This window comes from Salvelinus fontinalis, chromosome 37, assembly GCF_029448725.1.
Source record: "Salvelinus fontinalis isolate EN_2023a chromosome 37, ASM2944872v1, whole genome shotgun sequence".
Classification (NCBI taxonomy): Eukaryota; Metazoa; Chordata; class Actinopteri; order Salmoniformes; family Salmonidae; genus Salvelinus; species Salvelinus fontinalis.
In genome coordinates, this window is record NC_074701.1 from 712,644 (window position 1) to 731,031 (window position 18,388).

The 18,388-nt window shown below is 44.6% G+C and overlaps 1 protein-coding gene across 2 annotated transcripts in view; it reads right to left on the reverse strand.

The window, feature by feature from the left end:
- Positions 1 to 18,388, reverse strand: part of wdr11 (WD repeat domain 11) — a 138,995-nt gene that overhangs the window by 41,169 nt on the left and 79,438 nt on the right. For both annotated transcript variants that reach the window (XM_055901674.1, XM_055901673.1), the window contains exons 12-16: positions 7,402 to 7,508; positions 4,711 to 4,786; positions 4,150 to 4,258; positions 2,221 to 2,345; positions 659 to 809 (exon numbers count right to left, since the gene is read on the reverse strand). In XM_055901674.1, the coding sequence (XP_055757649.1) occupies positions 659 to 809; positions 2,221 to 2,345; positions 4,150 to 4,258; positions 4,711 to 4,786; positions 7,402 to 7,508 (568 nt within the window). The remainder of the gene's footprint in view (positions 1 to 658; positions 810 to 2,220; positions 2,346 to 4,149; positions 4,259 to 4,710; positions 4,787 to 7,401; positions 7,509 to 18,388) is intronic.

Genomic DNA, 18,388 nt, shown 5'->3' on the forward strand with positions numbered 1-18,388 from the left:
ACGAAGGTGAAGACTAGACGCGTCCTTAAATGAAACAAAATGTGTGGACTTTGTTAGAAAAGAGCTGCAGTTCTATCTTGATCTTAACATGAGGTCTCGCCCACTTACGCTCTGGGAGTGTGCATAACCCTTTAAGAGTTCGCATTATATCATTAGCCCCAAAAAAAGTGCACTGAATTGGAAAACAAAATAAACCATTTAGAACAGCACAAACAAAAACCAACCACAGCTCTGATGACAGCTTGCTCTCTGAAAAAATAGAGTGCTGTTAAAAGGTTTGCTAAGCAGAGATATTCAATTTGAGGGGAGGAAATCAATGAAATGGACTGAAAAAGAGACACGGAAGAGATGAGGGAGATAAAGTATGTACAGAGAGTGGAGATCAGCGGGGGAGGAGAGAGAAGGGCGTGGAGAAGAGGTGAAGAATGAGGTAGAGAATATGTACGGAACGTAAAGATACGAGGGTCTTATAGAAAAGGGCAGGGAGAGGAAGAAGAGAAGCAGCAGTGAGAAGAGAGGAGGTAGAGAAATAGAGTATACAGTATGTCTGAAGAGTAAAGATGAGTATGTAGAGTAGACTTAGCATGTACAATTACAGTAGCATTAGATCAGCATCCATGAAGGAGAAGGTAGGAGGGGAGGTAGAATTAAGACTCACGTCTGGGGGGATGCGGGCACCGTCTTTGACGGTATTCCCCTCGACAGTGATGTGGTACACCTGTCCGTCTGTGTCTGTGAACACAAAGTGTTCCCTCGCTGAGATGGCCTGGCCTCCTCCCTCCGATTTACTCTCTGCATCCTGCAGAAGACTGGAGACGCATACAAACCCGTTTTACTAATAGTGAGGACCACTGATAATGCGAGGGCTAGATCAGGGGTTAGCAACACGCGGGGCAAAACCGGACCGCATAGTGTTATCCTTTTTAGATTGGAGTCTGTCAAAAAAAAGACCAGGAAGTCTGCAAAAAATGTGTTTAATTTAGGAAATCTGTTCCCAAGTACTCCCACAAATAAAAAAAAAGCGACGTGATTGTGTCTGAATGTAATCAAGGTATGAAATTATTGTTATTTTCAAATACAATTTATTTTGGGCTTAGTTGTGGTCAATTTGCAGTGTACAATACATTCCGGCCACCCGACCCTCCGCTCATGACTAGATACACTACTGTTCAAAATGTTGGGGTCACTTAGAAATGTCCTTGTTTTTGAAAGAAAAGCACATTTCTTGTCCATTAAAATAACATCAAATGGATCAGAAACACAGTGTAGACGTTGTTAATGTTGTAAATGACTATTGTAGCTGGAAACGGCTGATTTTTAATGGAATGTCCACATAGGCGTACAGAGGCCCATTATCAGCAACCATTACTCCTGTGTTCCAATGGGACGTTGTGCTGGCTAATCCAAGTGTATCATTTTAAAAGGCTAATTGATCAAAGAACACCAGTCTCAACATCAACAGCGAAGAGGCGACTGGGACGCTGGCCTTGTAGGCAGAGTTGCAAAGAAAAAGCCATATCTCAGACTGGCCAATAAAAATAAAAGATTAAGATGGGCAAAAGAACACAGACACTGGACAGAGGAACTCTGCCTAGAAGGCCAGCATCCTGGAGTCACCTCTTCACTGTTGATGTTGAGACTGGTGTTCTTTGATCAATTAGCCTTTTAAAATGATACACTTGGATTAGCCAGCACAACGTCCCATTGGAACACAGGAGTAATGGTTGCTGATAATGGGCCTCTGTACGCCTATGTGGGTATTCCATTAAAAATCTAGTTTTATTGCTTCTTTAATCAGGACAACAGTTTTCAGCTGTGCTAACATAATTGCAAAAGGGTTTTCTAATGATCAATTTGCCTTTTGAAATTATACATTTGGATTAGCTAACATGGCATTGGAACACAGGAGTGATGGTTGCTGATAATTGGCCTCTATACACCTATGTAGTTATTCCATTAAAATTGTTCTTTCAAAAACAAGGACATTTCTAAGTGACTCCAAACCTTTGAATGGTAGTGTACATACTGACGCCACGTCTCACCCCGAGAAACACACACACACACACACACACACACACAATATTAAGAAAGACACATTGAGCATATACAACGAATTTATGATGAGTAGGGCCAGCAGGTTTTTTCTGACCATGTGGCAAAACTCTAGGTCTTAGTGCCGAGGTGCGACCCACCCCCCCTTCATGCCCCCTGCTCTCTGACCTGATAACGGAGGACTCCACGCTGCTCTGCTCGCTGTCAGACAGAGTGGTATATCTGGCCATGGCCTCCCGGGCTAACATCTGTTTCTTCTTCAGACTCTTCAGGTTGTGGGAAGGGGACCACTCCTGCACACACAATCGCAAAAAAATGCATGACACACACACACACACACACACAGTTCATAGAGATTTCTTCAGTTGCCTGACATCTTGAAGAACACGATTGTTGGTGGACAAACATTGAGATAAAAAAAAATATATAATACGTTTTCCTTGGAACCACACCCACAAAAATTCACAAAATAGCTCCACTGTTTCCCACTCTTTCCCATACCCTGTTTCATCATTCAGGATTGCGGCCAAAACAACTGCCACATTTTGCCCGGAAGGTGCAATCAATGTGGAAATGAGTAGGCAGTAAGGGGCTGGGGAGAGAATGTATTATTAATGTTACTGTGGCTGCTATTTGCACAGTGTCTCAGACTTTCCTGCCCACATCACTCTCCATTTATCCGTTTTTCTTGGGACTAACGTAGCGACGTCCTTGCTGAGAGAGGACACATTTCCCAACTAATCTTCCAAATTGCAACTATTAAAAAATGTGTACACGGGAGCACGGTGCATTCAGAAAGTATCCAGACCCTTTGACTTTTCCACATTTTGCTACGTTACAGCCTTATTAGAACATTTCTAAAATGAAATGTTCCCCTTATCAATCTACACACAATACCCCATAATGACAAACTGGTTTTTAGATTTTTTTGCAAATGTATAAAAAAAAAAAAAAACGGAGATATTACATTTACATTAATATTCGGACCCTTTAGTCAGTACTTTGTTGAAGCACCTTTGGCAGCGATTACAGACTTGAGTTTTCTTGGATATGACGCTACAAGCTTGGCACACCTGTATTTGTGGAGTTTCTCCCATTCTTCTCTGCAAATCCTCTCAACCTCTGTCAGGTTGGATGGGGAGCGTTGCTGCACAGCTATTTTCAGGTCTCTCCAGAGGTGTTCGCTCAGGTTCAAGTCTGGGCTCTCGCTGGGCCACTCAAGGACATTCAGAGACTTGTCCCAAAGCCACTCCTGCGTTGTTTTGGCTGTGTGCTTAGGGTCATTGTCATGTTGTAAGGTGAACCTTTCGCCACAGTCTGAGGTCCTGAGCAGGTTTTCATCAATGATCTCTACGTACTTTGCTCCGTTCATCTTTCCCTTGATCCTGACTAATGTTCCAGTCCCTACCGTTGAAAAACATCCCCACAGCATGATGCTGCCACTACCATGCTTCACCGTAGGGATGGTGCCAGGTTTCCTCCTGACGTGTCGCTTGGCATTTAGGCCAAAGAGTTCAATCTTGTCAATTTTCACACCAGAGAATCTTGTTTCTCACGGTCTGAGAGTCCTTTAGGTACCTTTTGGCAAACTCCAAGTGGGCTGTCATGTGCCTTTTACTGAGGATTGGCTTCCATCTGACCACTCTACCATAAATGCCTGATTGGTAGAGTACTGCAGAGACGGCTGTCTTTCTGGAAGTTTCTCCCATCTCTAGAGAAGAACGTTGGAGTTCTTTCAGAGTGACCATCGGATTCTTGGTCACCTGATTGACCAATTCCCATTCTACCCCGATTGCTCAGTTTGTCCAGGCGGCCAGCTCTAGCAAGAGTATTGGTGGTTCCTACCTGTTTTTCGTTTTGTCATCATTATGTAGAATTGTGTGTAGATTGATGATAATTAAAAATCTATATATTTTAGAAAAAGGCTGTAATGTAACAAAATGTGTAAAAAGTAAAGGGGTCTGAATACTTTCCGAATGCACTGTATAGACACAGAATAATCAACACAAAGACTCTTGGAGAGTTCTGCCTCAGTTTACAATGCCTAGGTGCATATGCATGTATGCTATGGTGTTTCTGTGTGTTTGTGTTCAGTACCAGTGCAGTGACAGTGGGAAAGTTCTTAGCCATCTCTCGTAGCAGGGTGCCGGTCCTGACGTCCCACAGCTCCAGAGGCTTGTCTCTGAACACCACCACCAGGTACTGCCTGTAGGGTGCAACACACACACAAGTACAGGAACATCACAGCCTGTACCATCAACATCATCCCCATGTGCTCTACGGGCCACTTTCTCAAAGACACACACATCCCGACACACACGAGCGTGCACACGCAAGCACACACAGATTTCAAACATCCACTCTTTGTGTGAAGGGTGCCCTGTGCTGTCCTGGAGTTCATGCTGTTCTGGGGAGAGAACAAATAGCATCAGAATATAAATTAGCTCGCAGGGAAAAGAGACAAAGAACAGAATGAGAGAGTATGCCCTGGACAATTAAAGGAAATGGATTATCCTTGACAGCACATAGGCTTAATAAAAAAAACACCCGGTGGGGAAACGAGAAAGAAAGAGGCGACAGTGGCAATTAAGGTGAAGGGTGTGTGTGCGTACGTGAGTGTGGCAGGTGTAAAGAGGTGGCTGTGTGTAGGGGACTCACTTCAGATGAGACACTTTCATCATCTCAATGGCAGGCTCGTCATTCCCCTGTTCGCCTCGGAATGCAAAGCACCTGCCTGGGAGAGGAGACGAAGGAGAGAGAGGAAGGAGAGAGCGAGAGAAAAATAGAGCATGAAATCATTCAACACCATGAAACACGTAAGTATGGTCATTTATATACTATCTAAAGAGTGTAGGGCCTAAGATGGATCCCTGTGGAACCCCTGCATTACAGTTGTAAGACGTGGTGGTAATAAGTTAGAATTGACGCCAGCTAAGATAATGTGCCACTTTAGATCTGCTGCAGCAATCTCATTTTACTCACAAAAAAAATACAATATTCTCATGAATCAAGTGTCCTTTATCTACTCAAAATGCCAGAAGGCAAAAACAAGAATACACCTCAGTTGTACTCTAGTACACCAAAAAATGCTGATGCACTTTGCAGAAGACATTAAAGGAGGTGGCATGTAAAATGCACGCGTGAGAGAGCACAGCAACCCAAACTGAGCACAAGTAGGAGAGGTGGGAACTGCCAACAATTGCCTAAGATGTTTGAGGCAGGGGCAAATCGGACGCAGATGAAGTGACACGAGGCAAGATTGCAGGTGAAGAGACCGGGGAGTAGTGCAGGTGAGGCATCCAGGCCGGATGCCTCACCTGCACTACTCCCCGGTGTGTGTGTGTGTGTGTGTGTGTGTGTGTGTGTGTGTGTGTGTGTGTGTGTGTGTGTGTGTATGTATATATGTGTGGTACAGTCGCTGTAATGAGTCTGGGATGGGTGTCTGATTCTAATGACACCCTCAATCATCTCCTCTTGTGTTTATTTACTCCCTGTGTGTGTGTGTGCGTGTGCGTGTGCGTGTGCGCGCGCGTCACCCACAGCTTCTGATCACTGTCTCAATTACTGTTCTCACCAAATCATCAACCCAGACTTACTCAGAGTTGCAGTAATAACTGGGTCTGTATCAGACATGTCTCAAGTTCTTCAACACACACACACAAACACAGATTGTTGGGAAGATTTTTCAAATAGCTTACTGTGAGGAAGTATAGTCCTAATATATTTTTTATTCGCAATGGATGTTAAAACAAACAACTCCCCAACATTTCCACGCGGCAGGCCAGGTACTTTTACGCGTGCTCAGACGTGCTCGATGCCTCAACATTATCAGGACAGAGAAACAGGACACATGCTCATTACTCACGCGGAGAATTCCAAACAAAAGAAAATGATAACATTGACAAATCTTGGAAATGACGGTTATGAAATAGACTAAAAATAGCTTCTCACACGTGTAGCAGGTTACGAACTCTGCGAACAACGTTTCCACTCGGAGAATGAGAGCGGTAAATGACTGTAATGAATACATGCATTAACATAAATGAATGTAACCAAATGACAGGGATTGACTGCACATTTACTACTGGAGAGAAACTCAACTATATCTTCGCCACACAGCCCTCCCCAACATATTTTACATGCCTTTCACTGACAGCCGCAACTCAATAATCAGCTAGGTCTATTGCCATTGCGTGCTGCCCAAATTGCGGGGTACCCAAATAGGCATAGGCCTATGAGCTTGTGATTTGAAACAATCCACAGCTATTTTTTTTAAAGAAGCTAATGATCCTCGATTCCTCTGGGGCCAGGTCATGATTTCTGGTGAAGTATTTTATTCATGATTAGACAGGAGTAATTATATAATTTCGGCAAATTTATTTCCATTTACTTCCCTATTGGACCCACCTCTATGCCATTTTTCGCCTGTTCTATTGGTTTTCATTTCAATTTTATTGTCCAGAAGCCAAAGGCATAATCCTAGTCATATTAGCAGCCCATCCTAGTTTTTGCATCTTTAGACTCCCCCTCATTCTAAGTTGCTAACAGAGACTTTCATCTCTGTCACATATGGAACCGCTATAAGGTGCACTGTTTAGAATGGTGTTCAGAAGGCAAATGTTTGAAAATGACGTTTTACTGGCTTCTTCATCACGAGTTACATGTTCTGTTAAGATGCACTACAATAATCAAGATGTGATTTCTGTCATTCTGAGCACCGTGGGAAGACGCTATAATGGGTTATGCACCCAATGCATATGGGTCAGGTAAATTTCTCAAATAGCCGGTAAATTTAAATTCTTCACGATGTCCGGCGCCACAAGGGTTGTCAGCAGAAAAAACCTTGTTGTAAGTCCTTTGAATTCTAAATGTGGCTGGGCCAAACACCAAACCTAATGCTCTGACCTGTTCAATTTTATTCATCCAGCCTGGGTGTCGTGAGTGAGTGGCTCGCCCTTCAACTGAACTGTAAAAAAGGCTTGGCTGAAACAAGAACTTACAACCCCAAATGAATTGTGTCTTCCCTGTCTCCTGAGCTCTCCATCTCTTGCATACTATATGGCCATCCCTGGCCATCCCCGCAAAACTGGCCCAGCGTCATCCGGGTTTGGCCGGGGTAGGCGGCCGGGGTTTGCCATCATTGTAAATAAGAATCTGTTCTTAACTGACATGCCTAGTTAAATAAAGGTTCAATAAAAAATAAATAAAAATAAAAAGTGCCTTAGAGTAACACAGAAAGCATTGTGCATGTTTGTGTGCGTTATGGCATGCGTGCATGTGTGTGTGTACACCTTGAGAGTTTAGATGTGCGTGCAAGTGAGTGCCTACGTGCCCATGTGCGCAACTCACCAGTGGGAAGGTCGACGTGCTGAAGCTCATTCCTCACCAGTCCAGCGTTGTTGGGGGTTGAAGTGGCAAAGGAGAGGAAGCTGGTGAGACTGACCCATTCTATGCCTCTGCAGAACACACATTAAAAGGCCCAATAAAAAATAATTAATTAACATGCCTCATCAGCCTTTGTCTGATGAGTTAGTTTTCCATCTACATTTCACTCAAACCTTTATATAAATGAAAACAAACTACATTTGCAAGCACTAAAGCTAGGAGGCGATAGAGCATTCCATTGCATACCTTTTCCCGACATTCCCCTAAGCTAACAAATACATTTTAAAGAATACATTTTCAAGAGTAGTTCCTACAACTGTAGAATATCGATAACAGAACAGTTGGCAACACCACTAAAACGTTCCATGGAATCAAAGTGACAACAATCCAACAGAGAGCCCTTTGAGTGGTTTGACAGGCACAGAAAGGGAGCGGCTACAGTTTTTTTTTTTTTTTTTTACCGTTATTTTACCAGGTAAGTTGACTGAGAACACGTTCTCATTTGCAGCAACGACCTGGGGAATAGTTACAGGGGAGAGGAGGGGGATGAATGAGCCAATTGTAAACTGGGGATTATTAGGTGACCATGATGGTTTGAGGGCCAGATTGGGAATTTAGCCAGGACACCGGGGTTAACACCCCTACTCTTACGATAAGTGCCATGGGATCTTTAATGACCTCAGAGAGTCAGGACACCCGTTTAACGTCCCATCCGAAAGACGGCACCCTATACAGGACAGTGTCCCCAATCACTGCCCTGGGGCATTGGGATATTTTTTAGACCAGAGGAAAGAGTGCCTCCTACTGGTCCTCCAACACCACTTCCAGCAGCATCTGGTCTCCCATCCAGGGACTGACCAGGACCAACCCTGCTTAGCTTCAGAAGCAAGCCAGCAGTGGTATGCAGGGTGGTATGCTGCTGGCTAAGCACCATGCTGTAATGAGATCCTAAATAGCCACATGATTCATTTCTACATTTTCTCCCTAAAATTAAAATTGGAAGCAAAATAGCCTGACGTCCTTTGCCGTTCCAGGGCTGAACTGGCCTGATTTCCACCCTAACGACACACACCTCTCATATTATACATCTCACCACTGGCCCTCTGTCAGCAGGGAGAAGACTCACTGGGGCAGAGAGCATTGCTAACTGAGATGAGAAGTAATACATATGTTGTGATTCAAATATTGCATTTTGGGTAGACAATTATGATATTGCTGTTATATTTTACTGTTAAAATAGGGCTCTAGATAAAACATTTTGTTCAATGAAAATGGAATTGCCTGTAACTTTATGTGCTCTAATATCATAGGCTAATTTATTTGGGGATAACTCACCACCTCAGTAAGTGGAAACTCAAAACACAGCTAGATTACAAACTAAAGACAATACCCACACTTTTAGTAGCTATGTATTAATCAAAAACTATATTTAATGTCCAAAACATTGCAGTTGTAGCCTACCGCCCCAATGAGGCCTATGCACTCGCAATGCTTAATGCGCATTTCGCAGGCTCCATATCTCAAAGCCATATAAACTATATTGTTAGAAAAATTGTTGCTAGTGAGCTCAAAATTCAGACTTGAGAAATACAACAGGATAGCTGTGCTTTCCCCACAATTGGATTTTAAAATGTTATTACAATCAAAACACTTTCTCCAGGAGCTTTTTTTCCCCCCCAGGAAAGAAGAGAGTGGCTTGCTTGACACAGCAGCAGGCCCGAGTGAAACAGGGTTAGGCAGGCAGACACTTTCATTACAGGAATCATAAATATGACGTACTTTATACTCTTTGACCAAATCATGGTTTTAGCCTCCTAACAAATATGAAGTTTTGAGTGAGGTAAATGAATGTGACCAACACATTTTTTTACTCGCAGAGCCAACATTTCTGCAATATTGAAGGTCCTCAAAAACCCAGTGGCCTCCATCATTCTTAAATGGAAAAAGTTTAGAACGAACAAGACTCTTCCTAGAACTGGCCACCCGGCCAAACTGAGCAATCGGGGGAGAAGGGCCTTGGTCAGGAAAGCTACAGAATTCCACTGTGGAGATGAGAGAACCTTCCAGAAGGGCAACCATCTCTGCAGCACTCCACCAGACCAAGCCTTTATGGTAGAGTTGCCAGACGGAAGCCACTCCTCAGTAAAAGGCACATGACAGCCCGCTTGGAGTCTGAAGGAAACCTGACACCATCCCTACGGTGAAGCATGGTGGTGGCAGCATCGTGCTTTGGAGATGTTTTTCACCGGGAGTGACTAATCAGGTGACCGGGAGACTAATCAGGATCGAGGGAAAGATAATGTGAACAAAGTACAGAGATATCCTTGATGAAAACCTGCTTCAGAGCACTCAGGACCTCAGACTGGGGTGAAGGTTCACCTTCCAACAGGACAACGACCATAAACACACAGCCAAGACAACGTAGGAGTGGCTTCGGGACAAGTCTCTGAATGTCCTTGAGTGGCTCAGTAGGAACCCAGACTTGAACCCGATCTAACATCTCCGAAAAAAGCTGTGCAGCGATGCTCCCCATCCAAAACTAACAGAGCTTGAGAGGATCTGCAGAGAAGAATGGGAGAAGCTCCCCAAATACAGGTGTGCCAAGCGTCATACCAAAGAAGACTCGAGGCTATAACCTGCCAAAGGTGCTTCAACAAAGTACTGAGTAAAGGGTCTGAATACTTACACTACCGTTCAAAAGTTTGGGGTAGTGTAAAGAAAGAAAAACATTTTGTAACATCAAATTGATCAGAAATACAGTGTAGACATTGTTATTTTTGCAAATTACTATTGTAGCTGGAAACGGCTGATTTTTAATGAAATATCTACATAGGCGTACAGAGGCCCATTATCAGCAACCATCACTCCTGTGTTCCAATGGCACATTGTGGTAGGTAACCCAAGTTTGTCATTTTAAAAGACTAATGGATCATTAGAAAACCCTTTTTTAATTATGTTAGAACAGCTGAAAACTGTTGTCCTGATTAAAGAAGCAATACAACTGGCCTTCTTTAGACTAGTTCAGTATCTGGAGCATCAGCATCGGTGTGTTCAATTACAGGCTCAAAATTGCCAGAAACAAATGACTTTCTGCTGAATTTCGTCAGTCTATTATTGTTCTGAGAAATGAAGGCTATTCCATGCGAGATATTGCCAAGAAACTGAAGATCTCGTACAATGCTGTGTACTACTCCCTTCACAGAATAGAGCAAACTGGGTCTAACCAGAATAGAGTGAAGAGGTGAAGAGGCGACTCCGGGATCCTGGACCTCTAGGTAGAGTTCCTCTGTCCAGTGTTTGTGTTCTGTTGCCCATCTTCATCTTTTATATTTATTGGCCATTCTGAGATATGGCTTTTTCACTCTGCCGAGAAGGCCAGCATTCCGATGTCGCCTCTTCACTGTTCTCATTTGACCGCGTGTCTTTTGACCGTACTAGGTGGATGGGGTATTTTTTATTTGTCGTTATAAAAGTAAGCTGTTACCATGTTCCATCACATATGCTTTCTGATTCATAGTTGTAACAAAGGCACTCCTCTAATAAAATTGATTGTTTTTACATATTTTTTTTAATTATTTTTTTATTTCACCTTTATTTAACCAGGTAGGCTAGTTGAGAACAAGTTCTCATTTGCAACTGCGACCTGGTCAAGATAAAGCATAGCAGTGTGAACAGACAACAACACAGAGTTACACATGGAGTAAACAATAAACAAGTCAATAACATCGTAGAAAAAAAGAGAATCTATATACAATGTGTGCAAAAGGCATGAGGTAGGCAATAAATCGAATAATTACAATTTAGCAGATTAACACTGGAGTGATAAATCATCAGATGATCATGTGCAAGAAGAGATACTGGTGTGCAAAAGAGCAGAAAAGTAAATAAATAAAAGCAGTATGGGGATGAGGTAGGTAAATTGGGTGGGTAGTTTACAGATGGACTATGTACAGCTGCAGCGATCGGTTAGCTGCTCGGATAGCAGATTTTTAAAGTTGTTGAGGGAGATAAAAGTCTCCAACTTCAGAGATTTTTGCAATTCGTTCCAGTCGCAGGCAGCAGAGAACTGGAAGGAAAGGCGTCCAAATGAGGTTTTGGCTTTAGGGATGATCAGTGAGATACACCTGCTGGAGCGCGTGCTACGGGTGGGTGTAGCCATCGTGACCAGTGAACTGAGATAATGCGGCACTTTACCTAGCATACCCTTGTAGATGACCTGGAGCCAGTGGGTCTGACGACGAACATGTAGCGAGGGCCAGCCGACTAGGGCATACAGGTCGCAGTGGTGGGTCGTATAAGGTGCTTTAGTAACAAAACGGATGGCACTGTGATAAACTGCATCCAGTTTGCTGAGTAGAGTATTGGAAGCTATTTTGTAGATGACATCGCCGAAGTCGAGGATCGGTAGGATAGTCAGTTTTACTAGGGTAAGTTTGGCGGCGTGAGTGAAGGAGGCTTTGTTCCGGAATAGAAAGCCGACTCTAGATTTGATTTTGGATTGGAGATGTTTGATATGAGTCTGGAAGGAGAGTTTGCAGTCTAGCCAGACACCTAGGTACTTATAGATGTCCACATATTCTAGGTCGGAACCGTCCAGGGCGGTGATGCTAGTCGGGCGTGCGGGTGCAGGCAGCGAACGGTTGAAAAGCATGCATTTGGTTTTACTAGCGTTTAAGAGCAGTTGGAGGCCACGGAAGGAGTGTTGTATGGCATTGAAGCTCGTTTGGAGGTTAGATAGCACAGTGTCCAGGGAAGGGCCGGAAGTATACAGAATGGTGTCGTCTGCGTAGAGGTGGATCAGGGAATCGCCCGCAGCAAGAGCAACATCATTGATCTATACAGAGAAAAGAGTCGGCCCGAGAATTGAACCCTGTGGTACCCCCATAGAGACTGCCAGAGGACCGGACAACATGCTCTCCGATTTGACACACTGAACTCTGTCTGCAAAGTAGTTGGTGAACCAGGCAAGGCAGTCATTAGAAAAACCGAGGCTATTGAGTCTGCCGATAAGAATATGGTGATTGACAGAGTCGAAAGCCTTGGCCAGGTCGATGAAGACGGCTGCACAGTAATGTCTTTTATCGATGGCGGTTATGATATCGTTTAGTACCTTGAGCGTGGCTGAGGTGCACCCGTGACCGGCTCGGAAACCGGATTGCACAGCGGAGAAGGTACGGTGGGATTCGAGATGGTCAGTGATCTGTTTGTTGACTTGGCTTTCGAAGACCTTAGCTAGGCAGGGCAGGATGGATATAAGTCTGTAACAGTTTGGGTCCAGGGTGTCTCCCCCTTTGAAGAGGGGGATGACAGCGGCAGCTTTCCAATCCTTGGGGATCTCAGATGATACGAAGGAGAGGTTGAACAGGCTGGTAATAGGGGGTGCGACAATGGCGGCAGACAGTTTCAGAAATAGGGGGTCCAGATTGTCAAGCCCAGCTGATTTGTATGGGTCCAGGTTTTCCAGCTCTTTCAGAACATCTGCAATCTGGATATGGGTAAAGGAGAAGCTGGGGAGGCTTGGGCGAGTAGCAGCTTGTTGGCCAAGGTTGGAGTCGCCAGGTGGAAGGCATGGCCAGCCATTGAGAAATGTTTGTTGAAGTTTTCGATTATCACGGACTTATCAGTGGTGACCGTGTTATCTAGCCTCAGTGCAGTGGGCAGCTGGGAGGAGGTGCTCTTGTTTTCCATGGACTTTACAGTATCCCAGAACTTTTTGGAGTTAGAGCTACAGGATGCAAATTTCTGCTTGAAAAAGCTGGCCTTTGCTTTCCTGACTGACTGCGTGTATTGGTTCCTGACTTCCCTGAACAGTTGCATATCGCGGGGGCTCTTCGATGCTATTGCAGTTCGCCACAGGATGTTTTTGTGCTGGTCGATGGCAGTCAGGTCTGGAGTGAACCAAGGGCTATATCTGTTCTTGGTTCTGCATTTTTTGAACGGAGCATGCTTGTCTAATATGGTGATGAAGTAACTTTTAAAGAATGACCAGGCATCCTCAACTGACGGGATGAGGTCAATATCCTTCCAGGGTACCCGGGCCAGGTCGATTAGAAAGGCCTGCTCGCAGAAGTGTTTTAGGGAGCGTTTGACAGTGATGAGGGGGGGGGGGGGTCGTTTGACCGTGGACCCGTGGCGGATACAGGCAATGAGGCAGTGATCGCTGAGATCTTGATTGAAGACAGCAGAGGTGTATTTGGAGGGCAAGTTGGTCAGGATAATGTCTATTAGGGTGCCCATGTTTACGGATTTAGGGTTGTACCTGGTGGGTTCCTTGATGATTTGTGTGAGATTGAGGGCATCAAGCTTAGATTGTAGGACTGCCGGGGTGTTAAGCATATCCCAGTTTAGGTCACCTAACAGAACAAACTCTGAAGCTAGATGGGGAGCGATCAATTCACAGATGGTGTCCAGGGCACAGCTGGGAGCTGAGGGGGGTCGGTAGCAGGCGGCAACAGTGAGAGACTTATTTCTGGAGAGATTAATTTTTAAAATTAGAAGTTCGAACTGTTTGGGCATAGACTTGGAAAGTATGACAGAACTTTGCAGGCTATCTCTGCAGTAGATTGCAACTCCTCCCCCTTTGGCAGTTCTATCTTGACGGAAAGTGTTATAGTTGGGTATGGAAATCTCAGAGTTTTTGGTGGCCTTCCTAAGCCAGGATTCAGACACGGCAAGGACATCAGGGTTGGCAGAGTGTGCTAAAGCGGTGAGTAAGGCAAACTTAGGGAGGAGGCTTCTGATGTTGACATGCATGAGGCCAAGGCTTTTTCGATCATATAGCCAACAGTAACAAAAACGAATGAAAATGCTAGTGTGTTATTTGAAATAAGATACAAATCGTATTCTAATGTTACCCAAGGCCTTCATAAACACAACCAAATAATTATTTTTGCTATAGCATAAGTGACCTGATTCAGGAAACTAGGCGTATATCGCAAGTCACGACTTCACAGGAGAGCCGTTTGAAAGTTATTTTATTTTATTAAAATGCTTTTTATTTGGCAGAAATGCCTTCTCAAACGTGAACTTTAATGTGTCTTAATTACAAACTTGTATGCCATCTGTAAATAGGAATACAATTGTTCAATTACGAGCCTAGTTGGCTTAGCCACAGAAAAAGAGAGAGCAACCTTCACGCTAGCCATAATTGGCTGAGATAATGAGTGGGCTGGACATGCCGAGAGATTGGGTTGTTCTGCGGTGTTGCATCTTGTGTCTATGAAATGAGCTTCTCGTTATGTGTAGACAATCCATTCTACTGAAGTTCTCTCTAAATATATAACGTTAGCCATGGAGAACTGCAAATGTGGTTAGTGCTCTCAAAAACATTGCTGCCCTGAATTTATCAGGCGCTATCGACAAAGGTCAGTGGGAAAAAGTTGTGATGGACTTCTTTCTGGAGGACGATGATAACATGCTGACTCTGACTGAACATTTTATAAAAAGGGGTTGCAGTCTGCCGTGAAGTTTTCATCCGTGTACACGGGTAAGGATCTAGCTTGTTGATCCAAGGTGGCTTAGCAGTTCAGACGTCTTTTTCTGTTCCGTATTGTTCGTGTCCTGTATATATATATATTTACACCTTTCTTCGCATATCTTTTATCTATTTTATTATCCAAGAACTCAACTACAAAAGCTTTCCTGCAAAAGCTTTCCTGCAACCCGCTTCACCAATTACAAAAGTATTACTTACCTCAATCTGAAAATCCATCGTGGAAGCTAGCCAGGGGCTAATTCAGAAGATAGCCTGAAAGCTTAACCAGAAGCTACTCCGATAGCTAGCCAGAAGCTAATCTGTAGCTGCCCCGAAATTAGCCGGTTTGCTGGCTAGCGTTGGTGTTTCAGCTGCCCACGTTTAGTGGTCATCAGCTATTCCTTTAGCTCGATAATCTACCGGCACTTTTGTGCAACGCGACTAGGACCGGAGCATTCCGGGACTCTTTTTTTTTTTTTTTTTTCTCTCAGTTTCCCCGGATTCCAGCCGCAGGCTCTGGACACTTGTACCTTGATTTCGCAGCTAGCTAGCTGCAAACCGTGTGACTATTGGTTTACGTCGACCCCGGAGCAAACTCTAATCATTCTGGAGCTAGCCAGCTGAGGAGTTCCATCACCACCCGGACCCGTTTCTTTTGTTGCTGCTGCAGATACGGAACCCCACCGGGCCTTCACGACTGACTGCCGCGACTGACTGCCGACGTTATCTGCCCGAGGGATTTATCCAACTGGCACCTCCGTCCCGACGTTACCTGAACGCTCATCTGAGGCCCGCTAATCGTTAGCTGTCTTATCGGCTGCTATTTGAACAAGTATATTGGACAACTATTATTATTATTATTATTTATTTATTTTATTTTTTCCTTGGGTCACTATATCTATTTTGCCAATTTGGATTGATCCCCTCTACCACACGGAACCCCACTACACGGAACCCCACTAACCTACCGACGGAAACGCACGAGGTATCTACAAACAGACCTCCATCCTATGCTGCTACCGATAGCCATATACCCGGCCAGCTGTCTGGATCGCCACGACCCCAACCAACCTCTACTCACTGGACCCTTATTGATCACTCGATTAGCATGCCTCTCCTTAATGTAAATATGCCTTGTCCATTGCTGTTCTGGTTAGTGTTTATTGGCTTATTTCACTGTAGAGACTCTAGCCCTGCTCTCTATACCATATCCAACCTCTCAGTTCCACCACCCACATATGCGATGACATCACCTGGTTTCAATGATGTTTCTAGAGACAATATCTCTCTCATCATCACTCAATACCTAGGTTTACCTCCACTGTATTCACATCCTACCATACCTTTGTCTGTACATTATTCCTTTAAACTATTTTATCGCCCCCAGAAACCTCCTTTTACTCTCTGCTCTAGTAGCTCTAGGCGACCAATTCTCATAGCTTTTAGCCGTACCCTTATCCTACTCCTCCTCTGTTCCTCTGGTGATGTAGAGGTGAATCCAGGCCCTGCAGTACCTGGCTCCACTCCTATTCCCCAGGCGCTCTCTTTTGATGACTTCTGTAACCGTAATAGCCTTGGCTTCATGCATGTTAACATTAGAAGCCTCCTCCCTAAGTTTGTTTTGTTCACTGCTTTAGCACACTCTGCCAACCCGGATGTTTTAGCCGTGTCTGAATCCTGGCTTAGAAAGACCACCAAAAATTCAGACATTTTCATCCCCAATTACAAGATTTTCAGACAAGATAGAACGGCCAAAGGGGGCGGTGTTGCAATCTACTGCAAAGACTGCCTGCAGAGTTCTGTTATACTATCCAGGTCTGTTCCCAAACAATTTGAACTTCTACTTTTAAAAATCCACCTCTCTAAAAACAAGTCTCTCACCGTTGCCGCCTGCTATAGACCACCCTCTGCCCCCAGCTGTGCTCTGGACACTATATGTGAACTGATTGCCCCCCATCTATCTTCAGAGCTCGTGCTGCTAGGCGACCTAAATTTGAACATGCTCAACACCCCAGCCACCCTACAATCTAAGCTTGATGCCCTCAATCTCACACAAATTATAAATGAACCTACCAGGTACCACCCCAATTCCGTAAACACGGGTACCCTCATAGATATCATCCTAACAAACTTGCCCTCCAAATACACCTCTGCTGTTTTCAACCAAGATCTCAGCGATCACTGCCTCATTGCCTGCATCCGTAATGGGTCAGCGGTCAAACGACCTCCACTCATCACTGTCAAACGCTCCCTGAAACACTTCAGCGAGCAGGCCTTTCTAATCGACCTGGCCGGGGTATCCTGGAAGGATATTGATCTCATCCCGTCAGTAGAGGATGCCTGGTCATTTTTTAAAAATGCCTTCCTCACCATCTTGAATAAGCATGCCCCATTCAAGAAATTTAGAACCAGGAACAGATATAGCCCTTGGTTCTCTCCTGACCTGACTGCCCTTAACCAACAGAAAAACATCCTATGGCGTTCTGCATTAGCATCGAACAGCCCCCGTGATATGCAACTTTTCAGGGAAGCCAGAAACCAATATACACAGGCAGTTAGAACAGCCAAGGCTAGCTATTTCAAGCAGAAATTTGCTTCCTGCAACACAAATTCAAAAAAGTTCTGGGACACCGTAAAGTCCATGGAGAATAAGAACACCTCCTCCCAGCTTCCAACCGCTCTGAAGATAGGAAACACTGTCACCACCGACAAATCCACTATAATCGAGAATTTCAATAAGCATTTTTCTACGGCTGGCCATGCTTTCCACCTGGCTACCCCCACCCCGGACAACAGCACTGCCCTCCCCTCTGCTACTCGCCCAAGCCTTCCCCATTTCTCTTTCTCCCAAATACAGTCAGCTGATGTTCTAAATGAGCTGCAAAATCTGGACCCTTACAAATCAGCCGGGCTAGATAATCTGGACCCTTTCTTTCTAAAACTATCTGCTGAAATTGTTGCCACCCCTATTACTAGCCTCTTCAACCTCTCTTTCGTGTCGTCTGAGATCCCCAAAGATTGGAAAGCAGCTGCGGTTATCCCCCTCTTCAAAGGGGGGGACACCCTTGACCCTAACTGCTACAGACCTATATCTATCCTACCCTGCCTTTCTAAGGTCTTCGAAAGCCAAGTCAACAAACAGATTACCGACCATTTCGAATCCCACCACACCTTCTCCGCAATGCAATCTGGTTTCAGAGCTGGTCATGGGTGCACCTCAGCCACGCTCAAGGTCATAAACGATATCGTAACCGCCATCGATAGGAAACAATACTGTGCAGCCGTATTCATTGACCTGGCCAAGGCCTTTGACTCTGTCAATCACCACATCCTCATTGGCAGACTCGACAGCCTTGGTTTCTCTAATGATTGCCTCGCCTGGTTCACCAACTACTTCTCTGATCGAGTTCAGTGTGTCAAATCGGAGGGTCTGTTGTCCGGGCCTCTGGCAGTCTCTATGGGGGTGCCACAGGGTTC